This window comes from Gavialis gangeticus, unplaced genomic scaffold, assembly GCF_001723915.1.
Source record: "Gavialis gangeticus isolate Ggan-Ray unplaced genomic scaffold, GavGan_comp1, whole genome shotgun sequence".
Lineage (NCBI taxonomy): Eukaryota > Metazoa > Chordata > Crocodylia > Gavialidae > Gavialis > Gavialis gangeticus.
In genome coordinates this window covers 25138306-25140937 of record NW_017729008.1, presented here as the reverse complement: position 1 = coordinate 25140937, position 2632 = coordinate 25138306, and the positions used below count along the sequence as shown (strand labels likewise).

The window sequence follows — 2632 nt, the reverse complement described above, 5'->3', positions numbered from 1 at the left end:
CCTTCCGACCCTAGAAACTATGAAACTATGAAACCTTATTGTTACTGTTATTCATGACTAAAGCAAAGTCATTGTATATCTCTTCTGAGATAACAGGAGCTAGGTGGCAGGTTGATGAGTGGGAGAAGGAGAGAAGCTGTAATTTGCAAGTTCTTTTGGCACTCATATTTGGTGTGAACTCTTCAAAGAGTGGAATTAAAAAAAACACCAAACACCTTTAACTTATTGTAAAGACTAGTGTCTTGAGTCCTTGCTTAATAGCCACAAAATACTCTCCGTTAGCAATGTAAAGCTCTTTTATTTTAATCCAGTAGACAAGGCAAAGTCTCCAGGAGTTGATCCGAAGCAGCTGGCTGCAGAACTCCAAAAGGTGTCTCTACAGCAGGCCCCGCTAGTTGCATCCTCAGCAGTGGAGAAGGGATCTCATGCTCATTCTGGCACAACTTCTGCCACCTCCAGTGCTGTTCCCAGCCCTGGCCAACCTGGTTCCCCTTCAGTGAGCAAAAAACGACACAGCAGCAAGGTAAGATGCTTCCACTTCTGCTTCTCTTCTCAGTGATTCCCCAGTGATTAAAACATGATTTCACCCTGTGCCTTTAGACTATAAAGGCCTTTAGAGAATGGGTTATATATGTCTTGTGAAGTACTGAGCCTCTGTGAAGTATTACCTATAGTAAATAATGACAGAAGTAATCATTGCTTTGAGAGCTACAGAAATAGTAAAAGTAAATAAATAGATAACTTTCAGATCTACATTTTTCACTATCCCATTCCCATGAACTAATTAACTGTACTCTTAGATTTTCTTCTTCAAATTCTGTGCCTTATGCTCATGCCTCCAAATATGTATTCAAAGACATTAGCAAATTTTATCCTGTGGGAAACTAGAAATGAGCGCATACAATTATGTATCTTCTGTACGTTGTTTCAAAATAAATCTGTATTGCAAAGCCTGCACTCATAATACAGTATGTGAGAAGTACTACTCAAGCCTTGCCTAAAATATTTTATAAGGAGTTCTTGGATAAAGAAAAGCAGAACATGAGAGAGAGCTGAGATCCAAATTTCAAAGTAGTATATTTCCTAAATATACATATACCTGTATCTAGTCATGTCTGTCTAGGTGTCTTTGATAAGCACTATTGAAGCAACATCTTCAAGCCTCCTTCACTGACCAGGCACATTGTACAAGGCACTATACGAACACAAAATTAAAAGATGGTACATTCACAATCATTGGGCGCGTCCACACATGCAAGCACGTGCGCTTGCAGCAGCTCAAATAGAAGCAGTGCAAATTTGAGCCAGGGCTTTTTGCTTCAGCGCACATGCTCAGACATACACTTTGTTGTGGAGCAAATTGTGCCACTTGAGGCAAAATAACGCTGCCTGGCTTCTCCCAGATCGTCAGCCAAGGGGAACTAGATCCCTGGGCCAGCACCTGTGCTGTCCCCAGCAGTATAAAAAGCTACCCTGTCCTGGTCCCAGCAGTATAAAAAGCCACCCTGGCAAGTAGCTCAGGGCTGCTAGCTCTCAAGAGCTTCTGGGGCCCAGCCAATTGGTACCTGAGGACGCTACCCCTTGTGCAAGCTGGACTGCTGAAGCAGCCGTGACAGTTCCCTGCACCCTCTACCCGTTGCAGCAGTCTGGCAGTGGGGGCTGCTGCCTGACTGTGACCTGCTGTTCACCTGCCAGACTCAGATGGGGACTGCAGAGCCAGTAGAGGCATCTGCCCCTCTGGGCCAGCTGCCAGTGGACTGCGGTTGCAGGGTTGGCCTTTGTGTGGCACTACTGCCATTTGTACCCTGCATCTTGGCAGCTATCACCCAGAAGATGTTCTGGGTGTAGTGACCTGCTTTGAACTGTCAAAGCATGTTCTCCTGGACCCATTTGTCCAGGAGGTCAGCCACAGCCAGATGGGTCCAAGGTGCCAGCTCCGAGTAAGCAGGAATTGGCCTCCAGTGGCATCCCTAGCAGGAATTCTGGTGTTCCCTGTTGGAAAACTGAAAAATCCCTGATAAAAAAAATCCCAAAGTAACTCTGTAAAATACCCCCAAATCCATGTTCCTCCACAAGTAAAACAAAAGACCACTATAAAGACAGAGAACAAGAAAGAGACACTGATCAGTTGGACAATGTTTTATTGATATATCTTACAGTGTTAAAGCAAGTCTCTTATCATAATAATAAAGTGAATTCTAAATACATTTCATGAATTCATGAATACATGTTTTGCTGCACTCCCACAGAGTGATGGCCCCCACACAAGGGGTATGCCACCCCAACAGGGGGTTGAACCTCCCAACAGGGGGCTCAACCCCCCCACAAGGGGTACAGGCCCCCAGTGGAGGCCAAATGCCCCCCACAGGGGCTACCACCCCCCTTACAAGGCCCATATGCCCCGCTCCACTCCCCCAATTCTTGCCCCATCTGGCCCCATCCCCCACCAGTTCCTGCAGCCCCCCCAATGTCTGTCCCATCCAATCCCACCCTCCCAACTTGCACCTCAGGCCCCCATGGCTACCCCCACAACCCCAGGCACCATCACTTAAAAAAAAAAAAACAGAAAAAAACAGGAAAAAATGGGGGACACAAGCTTCTGCAGGGGTGGGGGGGCTCCAGGGCCTCCTGG

General features: G+C 46.4%; 1 protein-coding gene across 1 annotated transcript in view; it reads left to right on the top strand.

The window, feature by feature from the left end:
• PCLO (piccolo presynaptic cytomatrix protein) overlaps positions 1-2632 on the top strand; it is a 767182-nt gene that overhangs the window by 594188 nt on the left and 170362 nt on the right. Inside the window, exon 13 of the mRNA XM_019509333.1 lies at positions 312-523. Within this exon, the coding sequence (XP_019364878.1) occupies positions 312-523 (212 nt within the window). The remainder of the gene's footprint in view (positions 1-311; positions 524-2632) is intronic.